At 39.9% G+C, this 14,191-nt stretch overlaps 1 protein-coding gene across 1 annotated transcript; it reads right to left on the minus strand.

The window, feature by feature from the left end:
• Positions 1-315: 315 nt before the first annotated feature.
• On the minus strand, positions 316-12,973 carry LOC139572616 (endothelin-2-like). Its single transcript, XM_071395305.1, has 4 exons — positions 12,916-12,973; positions 8,452-8,602; positions 7,968-8,081; positions 316-1,628 (listed from the first exon to the last, which is right to left on the minus strand). Exons 1-4 carry the CDS (start codon positions 12,971-12,973, stop codon positions 1,577-1,579), a joined length of 375 nt encoding a protein of 124 aa, XP_071251406.1. The 3' UTR covers positions 316-1,576.
• Positions 12,974-14,191: the final 1,218 nt, after the last annotated feature.

A 14,191-nucleotide genomic window follows, 5' to 3' on the forward strand; every position in this document is an offset into this window, starting at 1 on the left:
GCCTGCACTCCTTGACCCATCAGAATATTTGTAATGGAACTATTACACTGTGTTGTAGGTAAACGTTGAGTTCATCATCTAGTCAAAGCAGTAAAATAAGGAGTCAGGCAAGTATTTTGTATAATTCAACTATTAATTTGTTTATTATTACACACTGCTTCACACAGTCACTCAATACAGAAGTGGTCAAAATCAAAATGTCAAGAATTGAATACAACAATATACCGTATGTTTCAATGTTATGTATGTTTTACTCCCACCCACCTGACCCACCCAACCATACACACATCTACACTGAGTGTACAAAACATTAAGGACATCTGCTCTTTCCATTGCATAAACTGACCAGGTGAATCCAGGTGAAAGCTATGATCCCTTATTGATGTCACTTGTGAAATTCACTTCAATCAGTGTAGATGAAGGGGAGGAGACAGGTTAAAGAAGGATTTTTAAGCCTTGACACATTTGAGACATGGATTGTGTATGTGTGCCAATCAGAGGGTACATGGGCAAGACAAAAGATTGAAGTGCCTTTGAACGGGGTATGGTAGTAGGTGCCAGGCTCACCGGTTTGTGTCAAGAACTGTAACGCTGCTGGGATTTTCACACTCAACAGTTTCCCGTGTGTATCAAGAATGGTCCACCACCCAAAGGACATCCAGTCAACTTTACAACTCAATATTAGGAAGGTATTCTTAATGTTTTGTACACTCAGTGTATAATCCTAAACATTGCACCTTTAAATGACCTCAGTCATTTCCCTTGATGAATAACCTGTATAGCAATCATAATATGTTGTTATTATACAAATCAAATAAAGGAGAGATTAAATATGTTTGGCAAAATAATGAGAAAAACACAGTGGTTATCTCATACATCATTTTGATGATCGTATCAGTCATATTCTCCCTGTTACATTCTTTCCATCATGACAGCAATGGTCTGCCACTGTTTTGAACACAGACAACCAGCATAAACACATCAACTGTTCTCTCCTCTACGGCTACCTGGCCAGAGTCTGCCAGTAGCGTGGACCATCCTTGTCCCTCCTGCCCCTAACATAAACATTTTGCTGCACAAATAGCCTGTATGCATCATGCCTGGTCCATCCCTCAAGGTTTGGATCTAGCGTCTGTCTTCAGGCCTCTGTCACATTTTGTTTTCCAACCTCTCTTTATGGGTGCAAACCGACAAACAGACAGGCAGTCCCACCGGTCTGCGGCCTTCCTGCATGTGACACATCTTTCTATCAGCAGCCCTTTGTTCTGCTCCTCTCCATGTTAGAGTGTCATTTGTTCTGATACTCGCTCTTCACTCCTCACTCCGTCTGCCACACAATGTCGTTTAGCGCTCATTAAGCCCAGGGGCCCTGGCTGCTTCCTTCCTGGGTGGAAAGGCCCATCCCCTGGCTCTCTCAGAGGCTCTGACCATAGATCTTTGGAGGAAAGAGACATTGGTCAGCAACATAATAACAAAGGTCATCTTGTGGTACAATATGAAATAATTCTGTGTACAGCCTATGCTTCATTTGATAACCAGAATAGCAAACAGCTGTTCCAAGCTCACCTAAGGAAAGTCAAAAGGTTGGGGAGCTCTTAATTGAGCTCTGGGGTGAAGAGTTATCTGAGCTGCACACAAGAAGAGAGATAGATGGGGGCAGACTGGCCTACACACAATAACGTTGAAGTGAAGATTTTTACAAATGAATAAAACATGAAAAAATGAAATGTTTTGAGTCAATAAGTATTTAACCCCTTTGTTATGGCAAGCCTAAATAAGTTCACGAATAATAAAAGAGTGCTTAACAAGTCACAATAAGTTGCATGGACTCACTGTGTGCAATAATAGTGTTTAACATGATTTTAGAAATGACTACCTCATCTCTGTACCAAACACATACAGATAATTGTAAGGTCCCTCAGTCGAGCAGTGAATTTCAAACACAGACTCAACCACAAAGACCAGGGAGGATTTCCAATGCCTCGCAAAGAAGGGCACCTTTTGGTAGATGGGTAAAATTAAAATTAAAAGCAGACATTGAATATCCCTTTGAGCATGGTGAAGTTATTAATTACACTTTGGATGGTGTATCAACACACCCAGTCACTACAAAGATACAGGCGTCTTTCCTATTTCAGTTGCTGGAGAGGGAGGGATTTCACCATGAGGCCAATGGTGACTTTAAAACAGGTACAGAGTTTAATGGCTGTGGTAGGAGAAAACTGATGATGGATGTACAGTGGGGAGAACAAGTATTTGATACACTGCCGATTTTGCAGGTTTTCCTACTTACAAAGCATGTAGAGGTCTGTAATTTTTATCATAGGTACACTTCAACTGTGAGAGACGGAATCTAAAACAAAAATCCAGAAAATCACATTGTATGATTTTTAAGTAATTAATTTGCATTTTATTGCATGACATAAGTATTTGATCACCTACCAACCAGTAAGAATTCCGGCTCTCACAGACCTGTTAGTTTTTCTTTAAGAAGCCCTCCTGTTCTCCACTCATTACCTGTATTAACTGCACCTGTTTGAACTCGTTACCTGTATAAAAGACACCTGTCCACACACTCAATCAAACAGACTCCAACCTCTCCACAATGGCCAAGACCAGAGAGCTGTGTAAGGACATCAGGGATAAAATTGTAGACCTGCACAAGGCTGGGATGGGCTACAGGACAATAGGCAAGCAGCTTGGTGAGAAGGCAACAACTGTTGGCACAATTATTAGAAAATAGAAGAAAATAGAAGAAGTTCAAGATGATGGTCAATCACCCTCGGTCTGGGGCTCCATGCAAGATCTCACCTCGTGGGGCATCAATGATCATGAGGAAGGTGAGGGATCAGCCCAGAACTACACGGCAGGACCTGGTCAATGACCTGAAGAGAGCTGGGACCACAGTCTCAAAGAAAACCATTAGTAACACACTACGCCGTCATGGATTAAAATCCTGCAGCGCACACAAGGTCCCCCTGCTCAAGCAGGCGCATGTCCAGGCCCGTCTGAAGTTTGCCAATGACCATCTGGATGATCCAGAGGAGGAATGGGAGAAGGTCATGTGGTCTGATGATTCAAAAATATAGCTTTTTGGTCTAAACTCCACTCGCCGTGTTTGGAGGAAGAAGAAGGATGAGTACAACCCCAAGAACACCATCCCAACCGTGAAGCATGGAGGTGGAAACATCATTCTTTGGGGATGCTTTTCTGCAAAGGGGACAGGACGACTGCACCGTATTGAGGGGAGGATGGATGGGGCCATGTATTGCGAGATCTTAGCCAACAACCTCCTTCCCTCAGTAAGAGCATTGATGATGGGTCGTGGCTGGGTCTTCCAGCATGACAACGACCCGAAACACACAGCCAGGGCAACTAAGGAGTGGCTCCGTAAGAAGTATCTCAAGGTCCTGGAGTGGCCTAGCCAGTCTCCAGACCTGAACCCAATAGAAAATCTTTGGAGGGAGCTGAAAGTCCGTATTGCCCAGCGACAGCCCCGAAAGCTGAAGGATCTGGAGAAGGTCTGTATGGAGGAGTGGGCCAAAATCCCTGCTGCAGTGTGTGCAAACCTGGTCAAGAACTACAGGAAACGTATGATCTCTGTAATTGCAAACAAAGGATTCTGTACCAAATATTAAGTTCTGCTTTTCTGATGTATCAAATACTTATGTCATGCAATAAAATGCAAATTAATTACTTAAAAATCATACAATGTGATTTTCGGGATTTTTGTTTTAGATTCCGTCTCTCACAGTTGAAGTGTACCTATGATAAAAATTACAGACCTCTACATGCTTTGTAAGTAGGAAAATCGGCAAAATCGGCAGTGTATCAAATACTTGTTCTCCCCACTGTATGTCACGTTCCTGACCTGTTTTATGTTATTTTTGTATGTGTTTAGTTGGTCAGGGCGTGAGTTGGGGTGGGCATTCTATGTTTTGTGTTTCTATGTTTAGGTCACTTGTAATTAGCCTTATATGGTTCTCAATCAGAGACAGGTGTTTGACGTTTTCCTCTGATTGAGAACCATATATAGGTTGGCTGTTCACACTGTTTGTTTGTGGGTGATTGTCTTCCGTGTCTGTGTCTGCGCACCACACGGGACTGTTTCGGTTGTTCATTCGTTTGATGTAGTCTGTTCCTGTTCGTGAGTTCTTCGTGTAGTTATGTAAGTTCCATGTTCAGGTCTGTCTACGTCGTTTTGTTATTTTGTAATTTTCCGAGTGTTTTTCGTGTTCGTCTTCGTCTTTAAATAAATGTCAATATGTCATCACACCTCGCTGCATTTTGGTCGAATCCTTGCTCCTCCTCTTCGGATGAAGAGTGTGTACACCACAATGTACACCATTGTAGTTACTCCACAATACTAACCTAATTGACAGAGGGAAAAGAATGAAGTCGGTACAGAATAAAAAATATTCCCAGAACATGCATCCTGTTTGCAACAAGGCACTAAAGTAATACTGCAAAGAAAATTGGCAAAGCAATTAACTTATTGGCCTGAATACAAAGTGTTATTGGATTTGCTCCAAACATACAACACATTCATGAGTACCACTCTCCATATTTTTAAGCATACTGGTGGTTGTATCATGTTATAGGTATGCTTGTTATCGTTAAAGGACTGGGGACTTTTTCAGGATAAAAAAAATAACGTAACGGAGCTAAGCGCAGGCAAAATATTAGAGGAAATCTTAGTTCAGTCTGCCCTCCACCAGACACTGGGAGATTAATTCACCTTTCTTCAGGACAATAACCGAAAACACAAGGCCATTTCTACACTGGAGTTGGTTACTAAGAAGACAGGGAATGTGGCCAAGTTACAGTTTAGACTTAAATCTACTTGAAAGTCTATGGCAAGACCTGAAAATGGTTGTCTAGCAATGATCAATAACCAATTTGACAGAGTTTGAAGAATTTTGACAAGAATACTGGCCAAATGTTGCACAATCCAGGTGTGGAAAGCTCTTAGAGACTTACTCAGAGGTGTAATCACTGCCAAAGGTGCTTCTACAAAGTATTGACTCAGGGGTGTGAATACTTACGTAAATTATATATTTCTGTATTACATTTTCAATAAATTTGCACAATTCTCTAAAAACATGTTTTTCCTTTGTCATTATGGGGTAATGTGTGTAGATGTGTGAAAAATAATAATATTTAACTTCTACCGAGTCAGAAACCCGGATCCGGGAGCACCCCCCACCCCCCACCAGTAAAAAAGCTGAATAGCATAGCTAGCATAGCGTCACAAGTAAATAGTAGCATCTAAATATCATTCAATCACAAGTCCAAGATACCAGATGAAAGATCCACTTCTTGTGAATCCAGCAATCATTTCTGATTTTTAAAATGTTTTACAGGGAAGACACAATATGTAAATCTATTAGCTAACCACGTTAGCAAAAGACACCATTTTTCTTTGTCCACCATTTTTTCTCTCCACCAGTAGCTATCACCAATTCGGCCAAATAAAGATATTGATAGCCACTAACCAAGAAAAAACCTCATCAGATGACAGTCTGATAACATATTTATTGTATAGGATAGTTTTTGTTAGAAAAATGTGCATATTTCAGGTAGAAATCATAGTTTACAATTGCACCCACCATCACAACTCGACTAGAATAAATACAGAGAGCAACGTGTATTACCAATTTACTCATCATAAAACATTTCATAAAAATAGACAAAGCATAGCAATGGAAAGACACAGATCTTGTGAATTCAGACAATATTTCAGATTTTCTAAGCGTTTTACAGCGAAAACACAATAAATCGTTATATTAGCATACCACATGTGCAAACGTTACCCCAGCATGAATCCAAGGCAACGGGAGCGATAACGTTATGATCACCAAAATATATAAATTTTTTCACTAACCTTCTCAGAATTCTTCCGATGACACTCCTGTAACATCATATTACAACATACATATAGAGTTTGTTCGAAAATGTGCATATTTAGCCACAAAAAAACTGTGGTTATACAATGAGAATAGTAGCAAAACTGGCCTGAAAATGTCGTGCGCTATCTTTGAGAGTGATCTAGTCTAATCGATAGCTAATCATAAACTTGACTAAAAAATACAGGGTTGACAGGAATCGAAAGACAAATTAGTTCTTAATGCAATCACTGACTTACATTTCTAAAATTATCCTTACTGTGCAATACCGGGTCCGCCAAGCGAAGCTACACATAACAAAATGGCGATATATGCGTTTAAAAATTTTCAACAGAACAGCGATTTATCATCATAAATAGTTCTTACTGTGAGCTGTTCTTCCATCAGAATCTTGGGCAAAGTATCCTTTCTCCGGTCTAATCGTCTTTTGGTCGAAAGATGTCCTCTTGTCCCGTCGAAATGGCCAATAACGTTCGGTATGTACAGGAAACGTGCCCAGCTCATGGAAGAGCGTCACAAATAAATGCCTCAAAATCGCACTAAACGGATATAAATTGCTATAAAACGGTTTAAATTAACTACCTTATGATGTTTTTAACACCTATAACAAGTAAAAACATGACCGGCGATATATTACTGGCTAAACCAAGGCTTGGAAAGGGGTCGGTCCGACGCCCTTCATGCGTCCAGCGCAGGATCCAAAAGAAAGCTACTTCCGGTCTTTTCTGTTTTATACAGGCCCTGATTGCGCAATCGACTCCATTCAAATTGTCACCACTTACTGACATCTAGAGGAAGGTGTAGGCAGTGTTTGTATCCTCATAGCATTCACAGGGACATTAAAACTGACCTGGGACCAGAGGCCAAGATTTCTGAAATCTCACTCCCTGTCAGGAAAAGTGCTGTAGATAGAGTTCTGTTCCACTCAGAGACATAATTCCAACGGTTATAGAAACTAGAGAGTGTTTTCTATCCAATAATAACAATAATATGCATATTGTACGAGCAATAATTGACTACTAGGCAGTTTAATTTGGCTATGTCAAAAAAAATAAAGTGCTAACAGCACCCCCTATTGACAAAAGGTTAATCCATTTTGAATTCAGGCAGTAACACAACAAAAAGTAGAAAAAGTCAAGGGGTATGAATACTTTCTGAAGGCACTGTAGATACCCTTCAAACAAACTAAGATCAGTGAATTGTCACAATACCTTTGATCAAAGAATCAGGTGTGTAAAGATCTGTTGCCTCTTTTTTTGGGGCCAATTTGGCAACCTAAAGACAACTTTATTGTACACTAAAAGTTTTACTGACATCATTGCAAGGTCATAGACCAAACAATAATGTCTTTACAATATAATGTCTAACGGCTCTATCCAAGTGTGTGGCGTTACAGATTGCACGCTAGAAATGTAAAGGTAATTTGTGATTGAGCCGATATTCTGTATGCAGCGTTTACTGTGAATGCAGTCTCCGTTAATGCAGGAACATTGCCTTTCAATTTCAATCCCGCTGTAACGATACAGATTGAATAGAGCCCTATGTCTCCCTAAGTGAAAAATGACCCCTGTTTGTCTCCCAATGAGGAACAATGAGTGCAATGAGTCTCTAGGTGTCTCCAGGTGCCTGTATTTGTTTCTCTATCATCCTTAGGAACCATTAATCCCAAACTCAGCCTTTCAATTCTTGAGACTCCTAGACACTTCACTCCCCTGTCCCTTCAGCCAATCAAAACATGCAGTGGGGATTACACAGCCTGGGATGACACTGCCCCTTTGGGCACTCCGTAACATTGTGGTGCAGATTCATTCCACCACAAGAGGGAACGCCTGTGTGAGACACACAACAACACTCCCTCAAGATAATAATAGCATCCCAGAGAGGTGAGCTATGCTCTCAGACCACACCTTGAAGAGCTTCAACAGAGAGTCCTTGTTCTGTGTACTCAAATGGCTAACTAATAAAACGAGAACATTCCACAGTCTCTGAGTATCTGTCTGTCTGCGGTGGTGGTGGTGTGTGTGTGATGGTGTCTTGGCCATTGTTTTGACCCCAACTCACCTGTCCTGACAGAAGCTGGTGCAGGTGTGGTCGTCAGAGTCGGCACACACACAGCGACTGGCAGACCTACGGCGACGTGACAGGGGGCTGCCCAAGCCGTAAACAGTGGTCTTACTACAGAAAGGGAAAGAGAGAAAGGGAATATCAGTTTTATCAGTCACCCTCAAGATATAACCACAATGTTTATAGACTTTGTCCCTTGGCATTAATAAAATGCAGTGTTGCAAGACAGGGATGATTGCCAGAATAATGTCATATTGATGCCAATGATACACAGCTAAAATAAAAAAACGGTGCAAATATTAATGTTGATATCATCACACTGTGACGTAATTGACCCACATAAGTGAATTGCTCAAGTATATGTCTGCAAAGCTGAGTAGGTATTTGTTTGACGTCTTTGATGGTGTGTAGTGTAAGTAAGTGTATGAGCATGTGTTTCTCTCTGTGAATGCATATATTTCTGTGAGGTGTGTTTGCCCACCTTGGTGTGTTGACCCAAATGATGTCGAGATGGCAAAAGTAGTGGCATTCAGAGTCCAGCTGATTGTTGCAGGCACAGCGTTTGGTCCTCACTCTGTGAGGTGGAGCCAGATCACTGGATTTAGGCCTCTCTGACAGTGGAAGTCCAAATCCTACATGACAGACAGAAGGATATAGCTAAGAAACCAATCCTGGTGCATCAAGACCGTACAATCCACCAGCCAGGGTTGGGTAGGTTACTTTCTAAACGTAATCCTTTACAGTTACTAGTTACCTGTCCAAAATTGTTAACAGTAACATAACTTTTGGATTACCCTATCTCAGTAACGTAATCTAAGAGGCATTAGAAGAATACAAAAATGTATGTTACCAATTGAACGACATCTATTGGAGGATAAATCAATGTTAAAGTTTACATAGCTGGCCATATATGGATGTTACATTTTACTTTATGGGTTCGTTATGTAGGCTTCTGCTTTAAGCTACAAATAATAATACGATTAAATTTACATTAAAAAACAAAGTCTATCAGATTTCCAGTTATTCCAATAAATGTTATACCCCTTGATCTTCAAGAATAGGACTTGGAAACATGGTTATTATTGATTAGCCAAATTGTTTTACCTGAGCATAACCCCAAAACTAAGGACGTATTAGCCAGCCCTACTCTGTTGTTTATGATTTTGTATTGATTGTGCTCATTGATTCGAGTTGAAAAATAAATGCTGCGCTCATTAAATGGCATGTTTTGAGCACTACTGAAAAGTGGTATTTACATGTGAAAAATCAATGCAATATGCTGCATTTTCTATAGGCCTATTGTTTACCTTTTTGTTTGTGACACTTCGATATCTTGATAATATGTAGCTGTTTAAAGGGCAAATCCACAGATGAAACAATAACAAAACGGACGCCCCACCACTGTTTTGGTAAAAAGCTGAGGGATGGGCCTGGAGAAATGTAATCACTCTCAGATTAATAGACAGAGCTATGGATGCAAGGACTGACCATCCATGATATTAAAAGTATTGTTTTAACCATGTTATGAGGCTATACAGTGTTTAATTACATTTAGAATTTTTACAAACATTGGAGAAAAACAAGCTTAAATTTTGGTTTCTCATGGAGTGTGACATTTGAACTAAGCTCATGAGGCATTTATAAGTTATATTTCTCAATAATAAATGGATAGATACTGTATATATAATTTATAAATCCAAAAATGGATGTAGCAACTACAGATTGCCCCTTTAAATCTATCAAAAGTGTGCGAGTTTGAGCATGTGTCCATTTCTTTAATTTTTTTTTTTAAATCAGCCTGAATTAGATTGAGCAATAAAAGCCCCACTTTTATTCCATAGGCTGGGATCCGCACTATGCAGCTGTTGCAAGAGCGCATTTTTCACTGGCTGTCCACTGGTTCCAAAAGCAAGGATTGATAGGCAGCTTAAACTTTTTGAATTCAACAATTATTGGGTTCAAATACACATTTAGATTTGTGAACAGCCATCCACAACAACCACAATCCATAACACGCAAAAAGCTAAATGAGAGAGCAGAAGTGTGATTCACAATTACATCAATGCAGATATAAATAATAAGTGATATCTGTATCACTGTAGACTAACCCACTGCTGTCATTCTTACCTCCAAGCGTTTATTCAAGTTGGATAATCTTTGGATGCCGACAGCAGTCACACCATTGGAAAGCATAGCTTAGATTGTAACCTACAAAAGCCTGTTCCTGCTCTTTTCCCGCGATCCATCAAACACATTTGGTGTGTCATCATAGTGGTCTCTGACTTGTGGTCAGACTTGCTCAGATGGAACAAACTTAAACTCGTGCCTTTTTTCAATGCTGATTTGAATGTCATTGAGAAAACAGAGAAGTGTCAAAGATTTTTTTCGCAAACATCCTTTTTGATTTTAAAAGTAATCCTCAAAGTAATCATCTAGTTTTTCAAAGTATCTGTAATCTGATTACAATATTTTTGCTGGTAATGTAACGGATTACAGTTTTTTTGTAATCCCTTACTCCCCAACCCTGTCACCAGCATAAAGGGACACTAGACAAATGTATTATTACCGGTACTCCGCTATTTGCCTTGATCTATCACACCAGTCTAATCAATCCTTTCCGTGGAAAGCTAGTAATCATCTGTAATCTCTGTTATCTGTCTGTTCAAACATTCTGAAGGGAGTGCCAATGCCAATAGTGAAAGGCAAACAGACATTTTGGGGAGACTTCACCTCTTTAATTGACTGTGTTAAGTAAGTTAGTGGGTCCCTCGATAGGAAGGGAATATGTACTAGTGTTTCAGTGGAGTCAGTACATCTCATTTGTCCCGATACAGAGATGACCAGAGTAGTGAGAAACACAGCCTCTGTTATTTTCTGACTGTATAATGATAAGTCTACAACCAGCAAACTAACATTGTCATGATCTCACAAGTTCAAGTTTAACTTTTTATGGCTGGGGGGCAGTATTGAGTAGCTTGGATGAATAAGGTGCCCAGAGTAAACTGCCTGATACTCAGGCCCAGAAGCTAAGATATGCATATTATTAGTATATTTGGATAGAAAACACTCTGAAGTTTCTAAAACTGTTTTAATGATGTCTGTGAGTATAACAGAACTCATATGGCAGGCAAAAACCTGAGAAAAAATCCAACCAGGAAGTGGGAAATCTGAGGTTTGTAGGTTTTCAAGTCTTTGCCTATCCAATATACAGTGTAAAATTTGGTTCAATTGCACATCCTAAGGCTTCCACTAGATGTCACCAGTCTTTAGAACCTTGTTTCAGGCTTCTACTGTGAAGGGGGAGCGAATAAGAGCTGATTGAGTCAGGTGTCTGGCAGAATGCCATGAGCTAAGTCTCGCGCGCGGCCGTGAGCACGAGCTCTGTTCCTTTTCCTTTCTAAAGACAAAGGATTTGTCCAGTTGGAATATTATTGAAGATTTATGATAAAAACATCCAAAAGATTGATTCTACTGTAATGGAACTGTCGTCTGAACTAAGTGCCTGCGCCTTGTGAATTTGTTTTTGTGAACTAAACGCGCAAACAAAAAGGAGGTATTTGGACATAAATTATGAACTTTATCGAACAAAACAAACATTTATTGTGGAACTGGGATTCCTGGGAGTGCATTCCGACGAAGATCATCAAAGGTAAGTGAATATTTATAATGCTATTTCTGACTTACTCCACAACATGGCGGGTATCTGTATGGCTTGTTTTGGTCTCTGAGCGCTGTACTCAGATTATTGCATGGTGTGCTTTTTCCGTAAAGCTTTTTTGAAATCTGACACAGCGGTTGCATTAAGGAGAAGTATATCTTTAATTCCATGTAAAACACTTGTATTTTCATCAACATTTATGATAAGTATTTCTGTAAATTGATGTGGCTCTCTGCAAAATCACCGGATGTTTTGGAAGCAAAACATTACTGAACATAACGCGCCAATGTAAACTGAGATTTTTGGATATAAATATGAACTTTATCGAACAAAACATACATGTATTGTGTAACATGAAGTCCTGAGTGTCATCTGATGAAGATCATCAAAGGTTAGTGATTAATTTTATCTCCATTTCTGCTTTTTGTGACTCCTCTCTTTGGCTGGAAAAATGGCTGTGTTTTTGTGACTAGGTGCTGACCTAACATAATTGCATGGTATGCTTTCGTCGTAAAGCCTTTTTGAAATCGGACACTGTGGTGGGATTAACAACAAGTTTATCTTTAAAATGGTGTATAATACTTCTATGTTTGAGGAATTTTAATTATGAGATTTCTGTTTGAATTTGGCGCCCTGCACTTTCACTGGATGTTGTCAAATCGATCCCGTTAACGGGATTTCAGCCATAAGAAGTTTTAAAGTGCTTTTGACAACCAAGATCACTCAAATACTATATAATCCATTTGCTGTGTGAGATGAAGGTTCTCCAGGGAATCAACATTTGAGAATGTGTACCCCTGAGCTAGTCAGCAAGGTTGAAGTGAGATGTAACACTGGTCCTAATGTGTTAACGATAGACCTTCATTGATGATGTGACAGTTGGAACGGGGCTTGGTGAAACGTGTCTCTTTGTTGCTTTAAATATCTTGTCACTGAATATAATGAGTGTGCTTATGAGTAAGTCTTTACATTGCTCTGGACAATGCTGTTTTCAATGCTGCACCATGTCATCATTGTACAGGGATATTAATTTGTTTAAATGGAAAGTCAGCCAGTGTTTTGTTGATGCAGAACCTCAATAGAATTACATAATTTTTTATATAGTGCGTCATTCCAAAGTAATATTTTTATGTTATTTTGTATTTAGTTATGCATTCAGAAAATGAACAGTTATTTTTGACCATTATTTTTCAATACTTCAATGACATGATTAAGTCTATTTTTGCTTGTGGAAGACATAACAATTCCTAAGATAATTTATTATAGTAATAGCATTGTAGTACTCACCTTCCTGCATGGACACACACACAGTGATGAGAAGGAGCAGGCTGGTGTGTGCTGTCATGGTTGCTGTTGGTCTGTTTGTAGAGCTCACGGTGAAGTAGAATATCCTTAAATGCACTTTGGCAAATTATCCCAGCTGCTGCTTGCTTGTTTCTTTGCAGGTGCCTGAGAGTTGGCCCTCAATTTATAGTCCTCTTTTCCCATAATGTCACACTGGAAGTCCTGCCCCTTGCTGCTACAATGTTACACAACTCCTTCAGAGGGTTTGAGATTCCTATTATCATAGGAATCTATGTTCACTCCACCCCACCACAACTCACCAACCCTCCAGCCTGCAGGTCAATGGGCAGACAACAGTTCACTTATCACCTGTAGCATGTTGCATTCCCTTTCCACATGCAATTTGGTTGTGTGACATGTACTTTTGCTGTCATATTTTGAGGGATGTTTGACATATGGCGAGAGCCTGAGGGAGGAGGGTAGGAGGGAAGGAGAGGGAGGGAGGGAGTGGAAGACCATGTGGAAAAGGAGAGAGATGGCTCCTGATTGCATGCTTTGCATGGAGTCTGCAAGGGAAGGCCAGGGTGCTGTGGAAACAATGATCAGGGGGAACGTTATCCAATACAGGGGGGTTGGCAGATTGTGGTGGTGGAGCAGATGTGCATTGGGTGACAATTGACTCAATTCGGGATTGATTGACAGAACAAATTAATTCCCGATGTGGTGTTGACTGAACAATATTATTTAATTTGTTTTCTCTTTTAAAGAAGAATGGAATTCCACCATCCTTACGATACTTATTTTCTCAAGCTCTATTTATAGTATAGACAGTGCAGAAGATTGCAGTTGTAACATGTACTGTTTGAATACTGCTGGAAGTGTTACCACTAGGCCACACGGGCGCCACAGAGTAAGATTTTCATTCATACGCAGTTGTGGGTCTACAGTGCCTTCAGAAAGTATTCAGACCCCTTTACCTTTTCCACATTTTGTTACATTACAGTCTTATTCTAAAATGTATTAAATTGTTTCCCCCCCCCCCCCTCATCAAGCTTTCACACAATACCCATAATGACAAAGCAAAAACAGTTTAGAAATGTTTGCTAATTTATATATATATATAAAAAAACATATTACATTTACATAAGTATTCAGAGCCTTTACTCAGTACTTTGTTGAAGCACCTTTGGCAGTGATTACAGCATTGAGTCTTTTTGGGTATGACGCTACAAGCTTGGCACACCTGTATTTGGGGAGTTTCTCCCATTCTTCTCTGCAG

This window comes from Salvelinus alpinus, chromosome 4 (assembly GCF_045679555.1).
Source record: "Salvelinus alpinus chromosome 4, SLU_Salpinus.1, whole genome shotgun sequence".
NCBI lineage: Eukaryota > Metazoa > Chordata > Actinopteri > Salmoniformes > Salmonidae > Salvelinus > Salvelinus alpinus.

Excerpts from the sequence above, each read along its gene's own strand:
- LOC139572616 (XM_071395305.1), bottom strand. The coding sequence starts at position 12,973 with ATGACAGCACACACCAGCCTGCTCCTTCTCATCACTGTGTGTGTGTCC. Across the intron at positions 8,603-12,915 it reads GTGTGTGTCCATGCAGGAAG|GATTTGGACTTCCACTGTCA; the intron begins GTGAGTACTACA and ends TCTGTCATGTAG. Across the intron at positions 1,629-7,967 it reads ACCAGCTTCTGTCAGGACAG|CTCAGATAACTCTTCACCCC; the intron begins GTGAGTTGGGGT and ends TCTTGTGTGCAG.